The sequence below is a fragment of the Sphaeramia orbicularis genome, chromosome 11 (genome assembly GCF_902148855.1).
Source record: "Sphaeramia orbicularis chromosome 11, fSphaOr1.1, whole genome shotgun sequence".
NCBI classification, from domain to species: domain Eukaryota; kingdom Metazoa; phylum Chordata; class Actinopteri; order Kurtiformes; family Apogonidae; genus Sphaeramia; species Sphaeramia orbicularis.
The window spans coordinates 33,203,848-33,224,812 of NC_043967.1; the positions used below are offsets into that span (position 1 = coordinate 33,203,848).

At 36.2% G+C, this 20,965-nt stretch overlaps 1 protein-coding gene across 2 annotated transcripts; it reads right to left on the reverse strand.

The window, feature by feature from the left end:
- Positions 1–3,359: 3,359 nt before the first annotated feature.
- On the reverse strand, positions 3,360–14,526 carry serinc2 (serine incorporator 2). 2 transcript variants are annotated; one of them, XM_030147079.1, is made up of 11 exons: positions 14,381–14,526; positions 12,419–12,580; positions 11,111–11,298; positions 10,488–10,567; positions 9,102–9,239; positions 8,842–9,011; positions 8,626–8,716; positions 8,313–8,469; positions 5,733–5,948; positions 5,483–5,635; positions 3,360–5,442 (listed from the first exon to the last, which is right to left on the reverse strand). In XM_030147079.1, the coding sequence occupies exons 1-10, from the start codon at positions 14,417–14,419 to the stop codon at positions 5,497–5,499; spliced, it is 1,380 nt and encodes a 459-aa protein (XP_030002939.1). In that variant the 5' UTR covers positions 14,420–14,526; the 3' UTR covers positions 3,360–5,442; positions 5,483–5,496. The 2 variants fall into 2 exon arrangements, with proteins under 2 accessions (XP_030002939.1, XP_030002938.1); XM_030147078.1 differs by having other exon boundaries at positions 3,360–5,635.
- Between the last annotated feature and the right edge of the window lie 6,439 nt (positions 14,527–20,965).

Sequence of the window (20,965 nt, forward strand, 5' to 3'; positions counted from 1 at the left end):
GATTTGTGAACAATATTTGAGAGAAATAAACCTTGTGTGTACACAGAAAAAGTTTTAGATCTTTGAGTTCAGCTCATGAAAAATGGGAGCAAAAACAAAAGTGTTGCATTTATATTTTTGTTCAGTGTAGTTCAGGAGCCATATACAACCCAATATGATCTCAAATGGGCCAAACCACTAAAATAATAACAGCAAAAAATTTAAAATTATATGATGAAAACGTTTATATCTACAAAGTATTGATTAAACAAGTGGTGCCAGGCACAACAAACCCCGCCCCTTGCTCGCACTGTTGCTTATTTTGGCATTGATCCAGCTGATGCCCTCATGTCTACATGTGCCTTGATGTCAGTATATCAATTTCCTCAATATATGTGGCAAGTTTGAAGTAAACTGAATCAAAATTGATGGTTGATGATGTGAAATTTTGGTCTTTATAAGTAAATGGGCAAAAAAACAAAAAAAAAGTTTAAAAATTCATAAAAAAATTTAACTTTGACGTACTTTTCCCAAAAAGTAATGACATCTATTCTGGGTCACTGGCAATCTATAAACCCAATTTGGTATGAATTCAACCAATAGTTTTGCTGCTACAGACATGTGAAATTTTGCCCATTATAAGTACATGGAAAAAAAAAAAAAAAAAAGATTTAAAAAATGTACAAAAAATTTGAACTGTGACCTACTTTTCCCAAAATATAATCAGATCTATTCTGGGTCACTGGGAATCTATAAACCAAATTTGATATGAATTCAACCAATAGGTTTGTTGCTAGAGTGTTAAACAAACAAAGAAATAAACCGAACCAAAAACAATACCCCCTACCACTCATTCGGGGGTAAAAATGCAAATAACATGCAGTCATGAACGACGTGAAATCTGATAGAAAAATGAGTGCAATTCTAAAAATATTCTGCCTCAGTTTATCATTTACACATGTACATTACAATTTACAGATCACAGTGGATCCACAAAGACACAAAACATTTAGTAACAGGCAGAATATTGTTAAAGATGCACTTATGTCTCTGAAAACATTTCAGGTTGTTCATGTTTGTTCAGATTATTCAGTTTTTGTGAAAGGATAGTTTGTAAATATAAACATTTTCATGGAATTTTACTGTCTCACACTAAAACGAAGAGGAAAAAAAAATAAGTTGTCACTATATATAGGTTATTATAATAGTATTTTAATGGTCTTGAGATCATACATACAAAAAATGAGTTTAACATCCTTGATTGTTAATATCTTCAGTGTAATTTCTGCATTTCACAAATTCACCCCACATGCCGGATTGGACCCTTTGGCGGGCCGATTTTGGTCTACGGATCGTATGTTTGAAACTCCTGAAGTAACAAATAGATTGAAAACACTGGGTTACAAAAAAATGTTTTTTGCAAATTGTCTAGGTTTTTTCAACTGAATTAGGACCATTTTGCACCGCTAAATCCAAAAATGACATCTGTTTTTCTCTATCGGGTCAGGTTTTTTTGCTAATTTGATTTTGAAAAATTTGATCTTCTCATAAAATTGATGATATTTTTGTGACTTTATCATTTGATTTTTTATATAGTTCTCACCCAAAACAGGTTTTAAGAGAAAAAAAAATCATTTTCTAACAGGATTCCTGTTAGGTACAATGGTGTATTCACTGCAGATGTAGCAGAATACGTCAGGCTTATTTTTGCAAGATCTTCTGGTCGAAGCCATTTCATTCACCTGTAATATTAAAAAAAACATTAATCATAAATTGGCAAAAGTAAAATCTTCTGAACTCGTTTATTGCAAGAATTTTGTATCATATGATGTGAAAATGCCCATAAATGTAAGCAAAAATGTTAAAAAGCCAATATGTAGCATAGTTCAGAAAGTTGACCTGATTGAGCAAAATTAATGTGATTTTTGGATTCAGCACATCAAATTTATCCTAAATCAGCTCAAAAAACTTAAACAATAAATTTGTTGTTGACCAGTGAAATATTAACTTTACTCCACTGTGCAAATCAGTTTTTAATGTCAGCACCGTAACTCAAAATATTAGAGGCTTTTCTGTGATTCACTCTCCCCCCTTTTGTCTATGGTTGACTCAAACTGCACTTTAACGCTGCAGAAGCCAGAGTGTGAACTAAAAATAAACACAAAGTCATGAGACTGGAAATGACAGGATGTTTTCACTTTGCTACAGCTTTTTTTTTTTTCTTTTTTTTGTTATTATCTTATTATTTTTTCAGGCAGCTTTATCTTATCAGCATTTTACATCATGTATTTAACTTCTATATATGTAAAGAAAAACAAAAACATACTAATACAGGGGAGCAACAACAGACATAATAAAAATATATAGTTAACTAAAATAGATTAAATGGGAAATAACATGTATATTTCCCATTCCAGAAACCCTTTTTCCCCTGCATAACATTAACACCGTACATTTAAAGTATGTAGCATGAAGGGTTTGCATGGGTTTATTTGTTACGTCTTATATCTTTAACGTTGTTCGAATTGCCATCTTTTCTTGATCTCACGTCTAAAAGTGATTAATAACAGGACAGAGGTCATTTCGCTAACTAAATCTGTGATACGACTTCAATACATCAGCAGAGTTTATACGATGTAATGATTATGAACGTATATTTATCATTAGACCAGAAGATGAACGACTAGAAAAATCACATTAAGTCTGTCTCCGAAGGGACTGTAATCTGGTTTTACTGTTAGCGCTCATCATACAAATGCATTTTATCTTTTGTAATATTAATTAGAGGTGTAGTCATTAAAGGTATCCTGTATTAAAATACATTATACACAACTGTGGAACAGCTGGGATTTACCACCAGATGTGCAGGACAACCCCAGAAGCTGCTCAGTTGTCCTTTTTTTCCCCCCCAAACATCAGGCTTGAATGAATATTGTGAGGTATAATGAAGTGTTGTGTTCAGCCCCCTCCTCATGCTGATCTTGTGATAGGGGAACAGCACATTCCCTCTATATTACTTGCCAAATGTGTGAGTATGTATGTGTGTGTGTTTGTGTGTTTCACTGGGGAATCCGGCGTACCAAGAGCACAATAAATCACATTTTAGCAGAATCATGTGATTAATCGAGGGAGGGCTGTGGAGCATTTGGAAATCCCAGCTGACCCGAAGTCTTGATCATATTGTGTCTACGGTTTCTGAAGGAAATGGAGTAATCCGGGGGGTTTAAAACGAACATTAAAGTGCAGGTTCAGAAAACCTTTGGCACTTATGTTACATGAAACCCAGGGTGTGTGGACAGTGACTGGAGAAAAAAAAAAAAAAGACGAATGGGAAGAACAACAGCCTCACCTACTGGATAAATGTGTTGTCGACACGAGACAAATTGGATATCTTTACTTTTATTGATTGCAATGAAAAATAAACATTCGGTTTGCAACGTTGCATTATAAACTGCTGAGAAAAACATTCAAAGACATCAAAAATGGTCCCCTTTGAGTCAGTTGTGTGCAAAATATAAGGCACTTAAAACTAGGTGAATAAAAATGTATAATTATGAGAAGTAGCAAGGCTGGGTAACAGACTTCAGGGATTTTATAACGCCAACCAAATTGCTTCGATACAACTGATTATTAAAACCGTCTGGCATCGTTGGTTATCCAATTTTAGGAGTTAGCAGTAACTTTCAACAGTTCTGTGCAAGCAGGCTGACAGATTTCATATATTTTTAGTGTATTTGCATTTTTATTGAATGTATAAAAATTCAAATGAGCAGAAATATTTGTATTGTAAATATCTGTACTTTTCTTCTTGGTTAAAATGGGGAAAAAATTGTACATTTAGGAACCAGTATTGAAGCAAAGTTCTTCGCAGTAGTATAGAAGTTCAGAACAGTATCCAGCCTAAAACAACAGCTTCCCAGAAATGAAACTGATTTCATACGTGATTAAAAAAAGAATCTGAACATATCACTAGTGTGGTAAAAACTTCTCAGCAGTGATCAGCAAAGCCTTATTTGGTCTGATTTTGTTAATATGTGTAGTGCTCACAACTGGAGTATTTGGTAACAGTGAATAAAACAATAGACCGCCCCAAAGTTACTGCGGCGACACCTGTCAAACCTGTTCTGGGAAAGTTCTGATATATATGAGGGAGAAGCAGACAGAAAAGAGTGCAGTATGCAATAAAGACCTATATTTGAGGTCACTGGGTGTAAGATAGAAGTGTCTGTGTTTAGTAACATCTGTGTGCTACGTTAGCTAGTGTCTGTGTTAGTGTCTAAATTACTTCACGTCTAAGCCACACAACAAACCGACTTGAATTAGATCCTTATACTTAATACTCAACTGTCTTCATAATCATGTGCTAATGTTACTCATGTTTTTAGCATCTGAACCTGGAGTTCAAATGTTAAGTAATTATGGTCCTTGATAAGGCTAAAGACGTTCATTTTGTCTTCTGTTTATGTAATTATACTTCTCTTTTTTCTTTTGTTCAGACAAGGTATAGCTTTTTTAGATGTTACATAACATCTAAAAACGCTATACCTTGTCTGAACAAATAAAAAAAGAGAAGTATAATTATGGTCCTTTCTGTCCAATTCTCCCTCATATTTCACAAGTATAAACAGACATTTTCAAGTATATCTTTTGGAGTATCTGGTCAATATCTGACTGGTCCTTTACCTACTATATAATGTCATAAAATAATGGGGGGGGGGGCAAATCGCAACTCCAAGTTTCTTCCTCAGTAAGTACGGTCCGCAGACTTGTGTTGTCCTCTCATAATGTCCGTATATAATACAGTGTTTCTCAACGGGGGCGATACCGCCTCCCAGGTGGTGTTGGGACAATGTCAGGGGGCATTTGGAACCAGAAAGCTGAGAGGGGGGTGCTGAGACAGAAATGGGGGGTGTTAGTCACTGTTAGTCATCACAATGTTTAAGTATCAATATTAGCACAAGCGGTGCTGTTCTTGTACTACCAGCATGTAATCTCAATGGCGAATTTATGTCACCCCCCTCGCCAATTTTTTTACGGGGGGGGGAGGGCACAATGACGAGGCGGCGTTTGGTCAAAACAAGTTGGGAAACATTGATATAATATGCAATAGTGTTGATAGGAAAACAGTGTTGAAGAGTCCCTTCATTGAATCCAACTTCTCTAAATGTTTGGCTTCACAGGTATAAATACTACCCCCCCCATAAACTTAAGGGATACCAGCTGTTGGACTGTCTGCTGTACTTTCCCTTGTTGTTTCAGTCTGATGTGCTTCCTGTGCCTAGTAATGATTACTAAGGTTTTGACAGTTGCCACTTTGGGAGGGGCTAAGATAATGGTAAAAAAAACTACCTGAGGTGAAACAGTGGAATGTGTGATTAAAGCTCTATTTAACAAAAAAATCTAAGGTTTCTTGCCAAACTGAAACATGGAACTTTAGCCACAAAGCTACCAATAAAGCTCATGTATTTTAAGATAAAGTGGTGCAAACTGCAAGAGCTGCCTGCCTGGTGACAGACTTTAGTTGAAATCTCTGTCAGGGAACACCAGCGGAGCCACCAAGGTCCAGAGGAAGAGGGCCAAGCCGAGCCAGCTGGAGCAGATCTTCACCCAGACAGCGGGCATGGTGGTCCGCATGGCGCTGTAGTCAGTATCAGGCCTGGTGAGACAAAAACAGACAGGGACGGAGATGAATGTTGGAAGGGAGTGGGTCTGGTGCAGGAACGGGCTGAAGTTACCCACTCAGGGATACTCACTTGTACCAGTTAGTGAGGGTCATCATTATGTACAGAGACGCCAGCAGGAGGCAGAAGTGGAAGAACGAGTAGCTGTAGGTGACTCCGTCTTCTTCGTTGTCCACGGCCCGTCGGACCCCATCTTCTCCTTCCGCGGCTTCGATGTTAGCGGTGAGACCCTGACCCTCCTCCGTCTGCATGAGCTTGTTCACCTGGGCGTTGTTGGAGGAGCGGATACTGGAACAGGAGAGAACACAACAACATATACTATTATATCAGTCTGACAGGAAGTACTCTGTGGGATTACGAGGGCTGTTCAATAAATTCATGGCCTCACCCAGAAATACTGGTTGTTATAATACAGGATGTTACATTCTTTCGTGATGAGATAGTGATGCTTGAACATCGATGGACCAAGTGCATTGCTGTAAATGGAGATTATGTTGAAAAATAAAATATAAATTATTAGTCTGTGTTGTTCTGTTCTGGGTGAGGCCATGAACTTATTGAACAGCCCTCGTAAGGCATAAACACTGACTATTCCAGCGGACACTCTCCTCCCTAGCGCCATCTGCTGGTTTCCAACCCTCCTCAGTATAAGAAGTAACCTCCAAGCTACTGCTACTGGTTTTGATACATATTTGGATAATACAATAAAGTAGGCCAGCTGAGTCCTTTGTGACAGGTGTTTTATCCATTTTATTTGCCTTCCCATGTGCAAATATTCCACCAAAACAAGTTCTACCCTGACAACCTTTGAAAAAGCACAACTGCTGCATTACTGGGTTAACCAAGATGATTGTGATCGTGTTTGTAGATATAGAAACAAGCCAGACGAGCAATCAGAATGGGTTCAGCCAGATATTTTTCCAGCACTGACAAAGTGTTAAAATGAAGTGTTGAAATATATCTGGCTGTGAGAGATGAGGCTGGGCAAAAGAACGACTTTGAAATGCAACGTGATGACATTTATGTTGATAGCAATGACAAGCTTTGGACATTTTTTACTCGATATAAATAGCTCTAAGTCTTTAAAATGTAGCAGAAATAAACAACATGCCCCTCAAAGCTCCACATGCAGGTATATGTTACCATGTAGGTGGATAATGTTCGTACTACAGCCATGTTAGAAAGACTCTTTACATTTGGAATGATATATCAGCACATTGTTCTGGTCTTCTTTGAATTTGCACACACAAAAAGGCTTCATGGTGCATTCAGGTGTACCTTGTATACTTGTAAAATCTACATTAAAGCACATAGGCACAGGGATGTTCTCAAGTACACCCCATTAACTTAGAAATCTGCACTCAAATATCTGCAAAGATTATTTACAATTTTTTTTTTTAATATCCTTTCTGTAAATACGTAGTCTTACATCTGTCATTAATGAAAATCTCTACATTTTAGCTACTGATCCATCCAAAGCTAGAGCAAAACTACTACTTGGAGCACAATGACCTCATCTTTAGGAAGTGTTCAGTTTAGTGATACATAATTAATACACTATCACTATCCATACTTTTTTAATTTTGCATCATTGTGTTTTTTTGCTTAAGTGCAGGTAAGGGGTGAAATTTAACAGCATCCTGGCAGCGCTTGCTGTTCTTAATGAGTGCTGCTCTCAAATCACTTGACCCGCTGTGACTTTACTGCTCCTGAAAGCACTTTGGCTGCTTTTACAATTATGCTTCATTAAATCCATGTCACTGTTGAGCCTCTAATATCTTTATTTCAGTGCTGGGTGTTTGCTGCCATTACTGCTCAACGTTAGCTGTTCCAAACGTTGAGTATGGTTATGCGTTGAGTACTGTTACATTTGTGTGAATGCGTAGGTGTTCACAGTGTTCACAGATATTCAGCTACTCAGTTTACCTTCCAGAACACAGACTAGAGATAGAGATTTTCATCTGAGACAGAGGAAATTTATCAGCTATAGACAGATTTTACTCTTTACTCTGAAGCTCCATGTTTATAAAGTGAAAATGTGAAAACCTGAAGAAAAAGAGCATCACTCAAAATTATTCTTATTCTTCGGAGAAAAGGAATCAATACAAAAAAGCACAACAAAAGTTTCCATCACTGTGTTAGGAGTTATTTTGTAAAAGAAGCTATATTAATATTTCTAAGAGGGGTAAATTGGCCATCTGAGCACAGAGTAAATCATGATTCTCGCTTCCATTCACCAGATTGCAAGAATATAGGCATTATGGTTCACCACAGTGGCCCACTTGGTAAAGTGTGTACCACATCAGGTCTAAATGCAGCTGCTCTGAGCCACTTCACAGATCCTCTCTCTTCCTGCCTGTGTTTCCTGTATCTCTGTTGTGGCTAAAATGAAGACTAAAAAGTCTACAAAAAAACCCCACTGCAATCATCAATTCCAGTAACTGCACAATGATCAAGTTCATTGTAGAAAAGACATGTACTACACAAGTAAGTACATAGTGTATCGCAGTCTGGACCTAAACAGCAGGGAGTATGAAATTCCTGACAGCAGCATAAGTTTAGGTTGATCAGAAATATACAATGGAAGCCTCAATACTCTAAGTGAATCCAAACCACCCACACAGCAAAGTATCTGCAGTAAGAGTCACATACCTGGCATAAAGGGTACAGAACAAGAAAATGACCAATCCCACAATGCCCTGTGCGTCCCACCACTGGACACCGCCAGGGGGTTGTGTTGGAGGAGGTCCTGTTGGAGTTGGGCTGCTGGGTTGGACCAGACTCAGCAGACTAGGATTACACTGGCGGTCTGAAGTTGAAACAAAGAAAAGTATGTAAACAACAGAGACTATAACTGTGAGTAATTTTGAAAACCATTTTAACAGTGGAAAAAGTGGAGTTCATGTCTTTCCCTGGGCTTCTTCCCAAACCACTTCTGGAATGTTAAAAATCAACCTGGACTCACTGGGGTTGTTGCTCATGGCTGACCAGGTCAGATACATGGTGTAGAGGGAGATCAGGGAGGCCTGGAGCAGACCTGAGCTTGGCTGGGCCTCCTGTGGATGCAAGGCATGTAATAAAAAAAAATGTAATAATTTAGGCATCCTTATTTGTGTACACTTGTGTTCAATATTGTACAAAATCTGAAGCACAAAATGTCAGCTGTTCCAATTCACATTACCTGCACTTTGGGCAGAATGGCTACGACTGACACAATGATGCAGAAAATCATGTTCAGGCTGATGAACACCTTGTGCTCAGTGCAGTCAGCGGGTTGGGTGTAATAAATGTAAAACAGCACGACAGCAGTAAAGGCCAAGGCATAATTGATGAGGGTACAGGTCAGCAGAGCTAAGGAACAACACAAAGCCACATTACCAAAGAGACTTCAAGTCATTAGAGACATTAGTAATGTACTTATTTAACGTACTGCCTGCTCACCTCCAAACCAGCACTTGGAGTTTCCCTCCTCGGCTTTCTCCAACCAGGACTGGCTCCAGGAGTGGGCAAAGTCCACCAGCAGGATGAGCTGGATGATGATGAAGATGAAAGAACCCACCACGCCAAAGTAATACCACACTGACAACAGACAGAGTACCGGACATTTAGTCACACCATGACAAAGTTATGCAATGACAACGAAATTACAGTCCATTTTCATTCTAGGATGCCACTTCACAAGCCATAATGTGCATATTCTGATGGCTATATACAATAATCAGCATATATCATATGTGGATGACCTACAAACAGAATAATAAATGGCCAAAATGTTCAATAAGATTATAGGTTAAAGCTATATACATTGATTAATAGGACTGTAAATACCCTAGTGTTTTGTGACCTAAAATATGTCACCAAGACGACTAAAATATAAACTACCTCTGTTGATACCATAATGAGGGATGTACTGTGTTTGGTCAGGTGACTAAGCTGTGAACCATGTGACCACAGATGTCTTAATACCTGCTTGTGTACAGGATTGTGTTGAGGATAGTGATGTGTCTTCAGTTTTGTGTAATATGTGTGGGTTAATATCTTTAGACCACAGTAGTTTGGGAGGGAAAGGGATAAAGTTACCAAGCAACCACTTGCTAGTACTGGCAGAGTGCTAATAAGAGTCATCAGGGAGGCAACATTACGTCAATAAGGCCTCATTATCCGTCTCTTCCTTATTTTGTTTTTATCATTTCCTTGTCATCATATCCACTAGTTCAATTTGTCTTGTTTGCTGTGACCTGTTACAGGTGACAGGAAGCAATTAATAATCATACAAGCTCTTACAACCAAACGGGCGATAAGCTATAGTCATTAAAAGTTTAATTAAAAAACACACACATACACTCTGCATATCAAACAAATGTCCATTAGTAGATTCACATGGTGGTAATTCTGGTCTATTTATGGATAAACTGACCATTACAAAAAGGACTTTCAAACATTCATGAACACTTAACACTGGCAGTCAATAAGGATTTGTTCATGATTTTAATTTTGACTCTGACTTGTCTCCTTACAATAAATAAAACACATCATTCCTCTGAATCATATAAAGTGAAGTGTTATTTGATACCTGCAGTTGTTATTAAACATCCAAACAAGGCAACACTGGAACACTTCAGCAGAGGAAAGGCAGAAACACAGCCAACACTTACTATAAATATCATATGTCTGTTATAGCCTGAACCTCAAAAAGATTTCTGTTTTCTTATTGTCATTTCTAGTTCAATCAGCAGAAGTGAAAACTGTGTTGCAGAACAGTACCAGTGCAGCAGCTGAATTGTCTAGAGGTGTGAGACTATAAAAACATCACATTTGTCTCCATACCTGTGGTAAAGGTGCCATCTGGAATGAAGAACGCTCCCACAGTGATACCAACAAGCACCAGGAACTTGAAGAACCAGAAACTGAAAAGACAAACATTCAGTTTTACTAAGTACACTTGCGGAAAAAAACTATTAGACCACCCTTGTTTTCTTCAATTTCTTGTTCATTTTAATGCCTGATACAACTAAAGGTACATTTGTTTGGACAAATGTAATGATAACAACAAAAATGGCTCATAAGAGTTTAATTTCAGAGCTGATATCTAGTCATTTTCCAGTTTTCTTGACAATAACTAAAATCACATAAGTTCTTACATCAATAGCTGTACTGCATTGTACTGCCAAAAACAGTGCTTTTAGGCATTCCATGTTTACTTTTCTGTCTGTTTTAGTCACATGATACACACAGGAGTTAGCACTTGATTGCATAACCATTGTTTTTGATGACTTTTGATGGTCTAATAATTTTCCCGCAACTATATGTACACAACAAACGTGTTTTTCTCTCTGTGTACATGCAATCTTAGCAGTGCAGTTCTTATTTTTGTCCAGCAGAGAGCAGCATGCTGTCATCACTCAGTGCTGTGTCAGTGAAACGTGTGAGCTGCAGTGCACAGTACAGACCCATTTTGGAGAGCGGCTCGGGGGTCCTTGCTGCTGCGCACTCGGATCATGATGATGGAGAAGAGGAAGAAGAAGCAGGTCATGGCGAAGCACATGCGGTAAACCGACTTGTAGCCCACAATGATGCTACAGTTCACCTTGCCCTCCAGGCCCGGTATGGAGGCTCCGCCAACACACAAACCCGGAATCTGAGTACGACAACAGAAAGAATGAACATATTGGGACAAAAAACAGAGGAGGAAGCTAAAGTGGGCCAACTTTAACGACAAAAATCAGACCATCCTGTCTGCTGCTCTAACAATTTTACTCTGTTGCTCAGTTCAGTCCTTATGAATCAGTTTGAATGAGTTTCCCATTTTCTTGAATTGCCAGAAACATGTGGGTTGAGGAAATATCCAATACAACACCTACACCTACAGAGAGTCTAGAGGGTATTTCTAATATTTTAACAGCTTATTAGTTGTGATTCAGCTATGGGTTATTTGCAGATTACATCACCAAACAGCAGACGGAGGGCAGGAGGTCATTCTCTACATAGGAAACACTGTCTAGATGCATCTAGTCTTACTTGTTTACCTGATTTAATCAATCAGTTTGAGAAACTAAAGGGAGATTTGATCAAGTTATTGTTCATAATGGAGAAATCACTGAAACCTTTGTTGAAACCGTCAACTGTCACTAACCATTGAATCAGGGTAACAGTTTCACAAAAAGCATAAATATGGCATTACTTTCTGCCTTTCGTATTTATAGAGGGAAAGTGGAGACAGAGACAGATGGGAGAAAACAGAACACATACAGCAAATGACCTAGGTAAGAATCAAACCCAGGCCACTGTGTGAAGGCCTCAGCCTATGTGGTACAGGCTCTATGAGGTGATCCACGATTATTTATGTCTTCTTTTTTTTTTTGGTGGTGGTGGTGGGGGGAACTTTTGTAAAATCATCACAGCCCAATTCACTATAGGTCTTACGCACAATTTTGTATAAATTCCTGACAATCTTCACTGCCATTTCCTCATCATGCATATCATCTTGGAATTAACCAGCCATTTTCCACTTTAAGGCGATAAACATTTGATAAATCAGAATTTGTTTTAATAATGAAGGCTACATTTATAGTATAGTTTTACTAGGGTCAATCTTGAGTTACACATTAAACACTGAAAATAAGCTGTTAGCTACAAATACTCTGCAGGTGGAGTAGACGAAAGAGTTAACTGAGTATGTACTCCAGTGATTAGTGCAGTCTGATCCAGTAACCCCATGCAGATCATTACATTTGATCTAATCTTGTTGTCTCACACACATTTTTAAGATGATCTTCCATGCCGGGGAGGATCATGATGATGGACACCAGAGTACCGAGCAGCAGGAGGAAGGAGAAGGCAAGCCGGGTCATGGTGGAGTTGTACGTTGAAGGGCAGCATGACGACAGGAGGCAGGGGGCCGAGCCGCACAAACAGGATGCCTGCAGGAGAGACAAGGCCACTCATAAACATTCATGTTTTCTGAGACTCCTGGACCGGCCTCTGGGCCCTGGGATAATCACAGTAATGCTTGCATGACTCACAAGAACTACAAGAAAAAAATAAAACAGTGTGTCTGCTACCAGGGCAACCATATTCCTCCCTCTGCAGAAAGACAGAGACAAATACTGATTTACAGCAGCGGTAATCAGGCCTGCGATTAGAGCTGCCACCAGAACAAATGTCCCCCTGTCTGTTTCCAATCCAGCATCACGGAGGATTCCTCACGACTCAGCGGCAGACAGCTCAGAGTTGCATGAAGTACTGAGGCAGAGCTGAGACCAGCCATCCTTCACTAAATATGTGTTTACACCAGTGTACACAAGGCTTCGGTGGAAACATCACAGCCGTGACGACAAGAATCCAGTTTATATGGTTCAAAGACTGGCCTGTGCCATACTTATCCTCTGAAATACCAAACGCCATCTGTCACAGCAAACAAAGAACTCCTACTAATACCGGTAAAGATTAGATTAAAACTTTATCTATTTAAATTACTGGGGAAAATAAAAAACATTATACAAGACACAAAGAGTAAAAACGAAGTACATTTTAGACACCTGATATCAGAATTTTGAGAAAAATTTAAATGAATATCAACTATCACACTTATTGATGCTATCACTGATCTTATTTAAAGTTTCAAATCCCTGTCTGGAAACTTAAATCTCATGCATAATCAGCAGGATTTCCTCCCAGATTTCTTACTACTTTGTAGTTTTCATTCAAGTGCCTCCAGCAGATAAATACCATCATGGAATCAGCTGCACCAAGTTTCATGCTAGAGATGAGAGATTCGTTTTAGTTTTTAAACATGCCTTTTATTATTTCAAATGAACATTTATCTGATGTGCACAACTTAAATGGAGACTACACACATTCAACTTTGACAAATACCTGCAGCGTGCGTTATTAGATTGTGCACGTTATCGTAGTAAACATTAGGCCTTTGGTACATTTATACTTTCATTATTTATAATAATAATAATAATAATAATAATAATAATAATAATTATTATTATTATTATTATTATTATTATTATTATTATTAGGTAGCAATCGTGGTGAAATGACGCACTAACTGCTCAGTGGGTGGAAACCCGGAAATGGCGTCGTTTTGGAAAACACAGACCGCTCCATAAACATATTTAAAGGACAAGATACATGTATTTTTAAAGTATATGTATATATTTTTCATCATGTTCATTTGACGTCACATATATCTAGCTACAGATTTACATTACCTTTAATCCAAACTGTAACTAAAGTCATCTGCCATTAAGAAATCTGGCAATTCACTACCTGACCAGAGCCTCAAAGAATGACAGTTGTTAAAACGTCTTAAAGTGTATTTAGTCTGAGGATATACATAAAATGAAAACGTTTAAAAGTAAAATAAAAACCGTACTGTTTTAACTTTTTGTCGATACATTTTCACCTGCTTAAGAGTACATTACAAGGTGTAGTTACCTGTTAAATATGAGTTAACCAGGGTTAATAATTCATAATTAGTGTAGAAATGTCTTACAATACGTACAGTAAGCTTCATTTAAGTAACCGCTAACTAATGCTAAAGCTAAAACAGACTTTTTTATTCAGTCGTTGGCTTCACGTGACATCAGATTGCGTCCATAACAAACATGTTAACGCACAATCCCAGGAATATTTGACAGGAAATTATATAATATACTTCGCCTAAGTGTTTCATACGGACATTTTAATACCAGAAAAGGTATACTCACGCAACTGGCAAGAGAACTAAGAGCCAAACAAGCTCCCATTTTTGCGTTTTTTCACAATTCCGAAGAAAGTTGTTAAGGTGTAAAAAGTTCAGGAAGAAACTGCTCAAAATGGCGGCGTCAAGTTCCTGAAAGCCGATGAGAAGAAATCCGTCAGTTCTTTTCAAAATAAAAGCTTAATAACAGGTGTTTCGAATAAATGTTTTATATTTGTCGCATTAAATGGAGCGTCACATGATATGATTTCAATTTCAAATGTAATATTTAAGGGACAATTTCAACACAATCCTATATTGTTTGGACAGCGGTGTGAACGCATCTCTGTTAACGCTCTTAACTTTTATTTTGATGATAAGTACTTCCGGTTAATTCTGTGAAAGAGCCTTAGTGAGCTATAGTCAACAGTCCCCCAAAAAAAAAAAAAAAAAAAAAGGGAAACTGAGACACTTTGACGCAAACAAAAAACTTCCCATGTGTCATAGTCTGAACATTTTTTTTTTTTTTTTTTTTTTTGTAATTTGTCTTTATTGACTTGAATAAACCAGTCTGGACACACCTAACCAGTAGGAATTGGCACATTTCTGCTATTATTTCCACCAAAAAAAAAAAAAAAAGACATGCATAGAAAGGATTTATATTTTGTGTCATAGTCTGAACATTTTTATTTTTTTGTGTGTGTGTTTAATTTGTCTTTATTGACTTGAATAAACCAGTCTGGACACACGTAATCCCTAAGAATTGGCACATTTCTGTTATTATTTCCACCAAAAAAAAAAAGACATGCACAGAAATTATTTATATTTCGTGTCATAGTCTGAACATTTGGTCTCTGGCACTTACAGAAAACACATCATTATAAAATAAACTAGAACTTAGAATGAAGTGTGTGCAATCTTACTGATCCCTGCTGATAAAAAAAAAAAAGTTCATGTCACATGAAAAATGAAAAAAGAAAAACTTTAATGAAATTACTGCAATTTCCAAGGTGAATTTGATAAAATATTTTGACTCCCATAACTAATAAATTTATTGGTTTGTTTGTTTTTTGTATTATTTTCTAAATATCATTTGATAAAAATATTTATTTGTTTGTTTGTTTGCTTGTGTCTTTGATTTGCAATGCCAAATGACAATTTTTAAAGCTGCAAAGCCTTTGTTATTTATTGTAAAAAAAAAACATTATGTTACTATTACTGATGGGCAATTTGATGATGATGACAGTGATGATTTCAGTGATAGATTATTATTCCTTTAATGATGTGAGTTCTGAAGGAGTGTCCATAATCACAGCTGTGATTGTATGTCTATATCAGGGGTGTCAAACTCATTTTAGTTCAGGGGCCACATTCATCCCAATTTGATCTCAAGTGGGCCGGACCAGTAAAATAATAACAGTGAAAAATGTAAAATTATATTATGATCAGGTTTACATTGACAAAGTTTTCTTAAAAATCTGAATAACATGAACAGCTTGAATTGTCTTAACAAAAACGAGAGCAATTTTAACAATGTTCAGCCTCGGTTTATCAGTTTATCATTTACACATGTGCATTACAATCACACAAAACATTTAGTAACAGGTAGAATATTGGTAAAATTGCATTTACTTTTCTTAAGACATTTCCGTTTGTTCATATTTTTGTTCAGGTTATTCCCATTTTTTGTAAAAGTATAGTTTGGTAATGTGAACAATTTCATGTAATTTTACTTCTTTACACCAAAAAAAAAACCAAAGAGAAAATTTGGGGTTGTCATTATTTATAGGTTATTATGAGAATATTTTAGTAGTCTGACCCACTTGAAATCTAATTGGACAGTATGTGGAACCTGAATTAAAATGACATTGACACAACTGATTGTTAATATCTTCAGTGTAATTTTTGCATTTCACAGATTCATCCCATGGGCCAGATTGGACCCTTTGGCGGGCCGGATTTGGCCCCCGGGCCACATGTTTGACACCTGTGGTCTATCTGAAACACACTCTAGCGCTACAGTTACCAGTTATGAATAAATTATTAACTGTTGTTTTAAACTAATACATTTGTCAGTATTTGTTATTGTCAGTCTTAATATTTATGTAACATGTATTATTGTATCAGTACATACAATATGCATTGATTCATTCACATTTATTTCAACCCAAATGTATGCGTGGAATATATTGAGTATTGATATATTTTTTGAGTTCGTTTATATGGCATTAAAATAACTATTATTCATGTTATTGTGTGCTTCATGTTTCACTATCTGTAAGATGTGAAAGCCAGGGCATTAAGCTAATTGTCATGGCATTTAACTAATGAGGAGCCTTTTTCTATTCCTATTCTTTTGAAATGAGCGTGCATCTCTTATCTGCTGTCTGGAAACCCCTTTAAATGCCCCCTTTCATTCTGAGACTTTAATATCCTTTGATAGCCCCAATGAATCACTGATATAGTGTTCCAGGAAATTCATTACCACGATATGTCTTGTATAATAGTCATGTTGTTTCCATGTACATAAATATTCATGACTGGTGATTAACACATGCTTGCTTTCCAAAAGAAGGAGGAATCTGGATGTGATATCAGTCAGTGTGGATCAGAGCTTCCTGTATGTCTGTCCATCTGACCTCCTTCCTTTAGTTAAACCCTGACCCTTTGTTTAAATCTGTTCTGCATGAGTGGAGCATTTTAATGAGTGTATACCTTACTTCACTCAGCCAACAACCTTATTATTCCAAATAACAGGATCCTTTGAATCTGGGTTTAACACATACATATATGTCATGTTTCTAAGGGCAGAAACAGCAATACCAGAAAGAAAAGCAAAAAATAGAATAATAACATTCAATTCACCTAAAACATGGATTACTCTATTCAAATTTTTTATATGTCATATTAACCCTTTAATGCATGAATTATGAGAACCTTTATCGAGGTTTTGTGTGTGTGTGTGTGTGTGTGTGTGTGTGTGCGTGTGTGTGTGTGTTTATTCCTCCTTAGGTATGAAAAAAACAATGAGGTTTAGGGTTTTTTTTCATAGATTTACAAAATTGTCCACTCAGCTACACCATGAATTTTATTCTTGAAACAAAGAAACATGTATTTAAAACCCAATATCATAAAGCGATATGAAAACAATGAAATAAAAACATGTTTAATGCTGCTAATCTGATGTTTACTCACATTTTAGCATATTCTAATACTAGTTATTACTCACTTTATGGAGATAATATGCAAAAAAAAAAACCTTTTTGTTTAAAAAAAAAAAAAAAAAAAAACTGTTAGTTACAGTCTAACAATTAACAATTGATTTACACTTAAACATGTAACTGCAGATCAGGTTTATCAAGAACAGCAAAGTTACAGTAATGGTATGAATTGCAGTGTTTGGGATGATGCATAAGTGTCCACTGTGTTGGCTGATATGGAACTAAAACAACAAAATCTAAAAATATAATATGCATATACAATATACAAGAGAGCAGCTGTAGAATAGCTGTCCACTGGAGTAACCATTATGCATGAAAGGGTTAAGCAGATTTTTTTTTTTTGTTTGTTTTTTTGTTAGAAGAAACAAATAATGACCAATTTCATCAGCACAATTAGTGTTATGTAAAATTTACAGCCGCAGGTGGGAGACATCTTTGGTCCCTTTGATGCTCTTCCACACAATACTCTGGAATATTGAATTTAAATGTCTCTGTACTCCTTAATCTATGTAATGGAGCTTCATCAAGTAAATGCACACAGAGTCAAGTCAAAGCTGGAGATCGAGCAGAATTTGAACCGCATAAAGTGTTTATTCATACACAAAATAAACACTGAGTTAATATCTGCAGAAACTGACTTTTTCGCTCTGGGAGACCATTTTTATTTGCCCAAAAATAGGTTGAGTTTTAGCTATAGACCTTCCCTTTTTACCATATTTAGAACATTATTCTAGTCACTTTAGAGCCCACCTTTTTGGCTTTGTCCATGATAGGGTAAATTTTTACTGGTCTTTGTCTAGATTGGACAGCATATATACATGTGCAACTATTTCCCAGTATTAACCCATTCATGCATGATTTATGAGAACCTTAATCAAGATTTTTTTTTTCCTGAGTGTTTTTATTCCTCTTTAGGCATGAAAAAAAAGAACAATGTGATTTTTTTTTTCATCAACCTATTTTTCATGGAGTTAAAAAATGTCCACGCAGCTGGACACCATGTGTTTAATTTCAAAAGCAAAGAAACATTCATTTACTGATATACTGTGTGAAAACTATTAAATAAAAATTTTTTAATGCTGATAATCTGATGTTTTCTCACATTTTAGCATACTCTAATACTAGTTATTACTTGCTTCATGGAGATAATATGCACCAAAAAAAAGTTTAAAACAGCAAAAATAACACTGGTCAACAACAAATTTATTGTTTAAGTTTTTTGAGCTGATTTAGGATAATTTTGGTGTGCTGAATCCAAAAAATCACATTAATTTTGCTGAATCAGGTCAACTTTCTGAACTATGCTACATATTGGCTTTTTAACATTTTTCCTTACATTTATGGGCATTTTCACATCGTATGATACTAAATTCTTTCATATTTCTTGTAATAAACGAGTTCTGAAGATTTTACTTTTGCCAATTTATGATTAATGGTTTTTTTAATATTACAGGTGAATGAAATGGCTTCGACCAGAAGATCTTGCAAAAATAAGCCTGACGTATTCTGCTACATCTGTGGTGAATACACCATTGTACCTAACAGGAATCCTGTTAGAAAATGATTTTTTTTTCTCTTAAAACCTATTTTGGGTGAGAACTATATAAAAAATCGACTGATAAAGTCACAAAAATGTAATCAATTTTGTGAGAAGATCAAATTTTGTAATCTGTTAATTAAACTCTAATACCAATTTGCTTTTTTTTTTTTTTTTTTTTTTTTTTTTTTTTTTTTTTTTTTTTTACACTCAAACATATTACTGCAGATCAAGTTTATCTAGAACAGCAAAGTTACAGTAATGTTATGAATTACAGTGTATGGGATTGGATGATATGGAACTAAAACAACAAATCCATGAATATACAACAGAACACATTTAAACAGCTGTCCACTGTAGTGACCAGTATGCATGAAAGATTTAATTTATTATATATAAATATGTAACTTTTTTCCTAGAATGTGTAAATTATTTCCCAGAATGTCCAAAATTTCCACTCACGTGTACTTTTGTCCACCATGTTTTGAAAACTTTCCATTGGTGCATGTGTCTTTTTATAGAGTTTCTCCCAGGAAAAAAGTCAGCTACTCTAGTACAATCTTCACATTACACTATGAATAACTCCTGGCATGCGAAAGAATACAGGTTAAATACTTTTGAATACAAATTGAATACTTTTGATGAAAGTACTGGTTACTGACACCACATTAGCTTTGGAAATATTTATTGTTTCATAGTGAGAAAGTGGTAAGAATACCTTTTTTTGTTTTTCGTAAATGCAATTTGCAAAAAAAATCTGGCAAATGACACATGATTTGGTTTTAATTTTAATCAGCTTTTCTTAAATTAAAACACCTGGTGATGAAAAACAATTTATCAACAGTTATTATTCCATAAACAGAGCACTCCTTTAATGCTAAAACTATGCTAATTACAGCATAAGGAACAGGATCCTTTTTCTTGAAGGTTATTAGGACTCAGTGATACTCCTACATCCTTCCCTCAGTAATATTCTGGTGACTTTGCAGCACAGTTCAGAGTCACAGTGAGGAAACAGGTGTGACAGTGAAGGTCAGAGCATCAGTATGAAACAACAGGGGCCGAACCTCCATCTGTTTGTGTTTGACCTTACCTGAAAATGTTTATCTGTGAAGGACTGCCTGAATTTTTACTCATGATAATACTAGAGCTATATTTTAATTAGCAGCATATTAGCATGTATGTTCCTATTACACTGTTGCCCATAAAGCTGAAATAATTTCCTCTTTTTATTTCTATTTCTATCAGCCTATCAATACAATGAAATAATTGAGGTAAAATGCAGTTTGTCATTTTTTCATGCTCATTAGATATGACCCATGGATGTTCAGGGGCTCCATAGTGAATATGGAAACACTGTCATCTTCAACAACATTGAATCACCAGTAAAACCCATGGAGTTTAATAAATGACACAGGATGGAGAGGCTTGGTTTATATTCAGTTAATGACATATTTGACTGAAAAAGTCACTTTTTCTGCAGTTTTCCCTGTTTTTGATATAATAACCCTCAACTTTAACCCATAAAGAGCCAGTGTTACGTGTGTGTCAGTTACCAAATAATTTTTTCTCTCTATTTAACCTTTCTCAAGTGATTTATCACCATTTATTAAAATATTATTCTCTGTATTTTGCTTTTTTTTCAGTCAAAATCAGATACTTTCTTATATTTAATTTACTGATCATGTAGATGTTCATAAAAGCTCAGATTAAAGTTGAGGGTTATTACATCAGAAACAGAGAAAACTGAGCATAAAGTGACTTTTTCAGTAACATCTATCAATAACTGAACACAAACCCAGTGTCGCCATCCACTGTCATTGATCCAACTCCATGGGTTTTACTGGTGAGTCAA